Source organism: Sinocyclocheilus anshuiensis, unplaced genomic scaffold (assembly GCF_001515605.1).
Source record: "Sinocyclocheilus anshuiensis isolate Anshui unplaced genomic scaffold, SAMN03320099.WGS_v1.1 scaffold552, whole genome shotgun sequence".
In the NCBI taxonomy this organism is placed as follows: Eukaryota; Metazoa; Chordata; class Actinopteri; order Cypriniformes; family Cyprinidae; genus Sinocyclocheilus; species Sinocyclocheilus anshuiensis.
The window spans coordinates 2,558,663-2,559,243 of NW_015554362.1; the positions used below are offsets into that span (position 1 = coordinate 2,558,663).

Sequence of the window (581 nt, forward strand, 5' to 3'; positions counted from 1 at the left end):
AAAGAACATTTATGTTTAATCTATCTATAATAGTGTGTTGGTCATACTATACAATGATTTATAGCTTGTCTTTGTTGAATAATACAGAACATAAAGAGCTTTAAAAAATAATTGCATATTAAATCGCAATATTGGTAAAAAAAAAAATCGCAATTAGATTATTTTCCAAAATCGTTCAGCCCTACTTCACACTATGGTTTTTGTTCGCTTACCCCCGTGGGTGCCACAGGCAGTGGGTTGGCGGTGTAGAGGCTTTTCTTCCCATCATAAACTGGCCTTCGATCCCCAAAGATGGCGACTTTAAAGTGCTTCACCATGGAGTCCACAACTTCCCTGCAGAGACATCGCTCATCAGGAAGAGTCTGTCATAAGTCGGTCATCAGCTTTGAGCGATTCTCCCACATAGCCTACCTGTTCACGCGGCGTGGACACTTCTCAGGCTTTATGTCGACCTCATACAGATAGACGTCCATCTTGGGGATCTCCACCTGGAAGCAGTTGGCCAGCAGCTTGATGGGTTTCCCCACGGTGCCATAGCCGGGCCTCCGTGGCACGGAGAACAGGGCCTGGGCCCCAACGGC

General features: G+C 45.8%; 1 protein-coding gene across 1 annotated transcript in view; it reads right to left on the reverse strand.

The window, feature by feature from the left end:
* LOC107671455 (protein argonaute-3) overlaps positions 1-581 on the reverse strand; it is a 28,680-nt gene extending 28,099 nt beyond the window's left edge. The window contains exons 1-2 of the mRNA XM_016464377.1: positions 412-581; positions 213-333 (exon numbers count right to left, since the gene is read on the reverse strand). Of these exons, the coding sequence (XP_016319863.1) occupies positions 213-333; positions 412-473 (183 nt within the window). The 5' untranslated portion in view covers positions 474-581. The remainder of the gene's footprint in view (positions 1-212; positions 334-411) is intronic.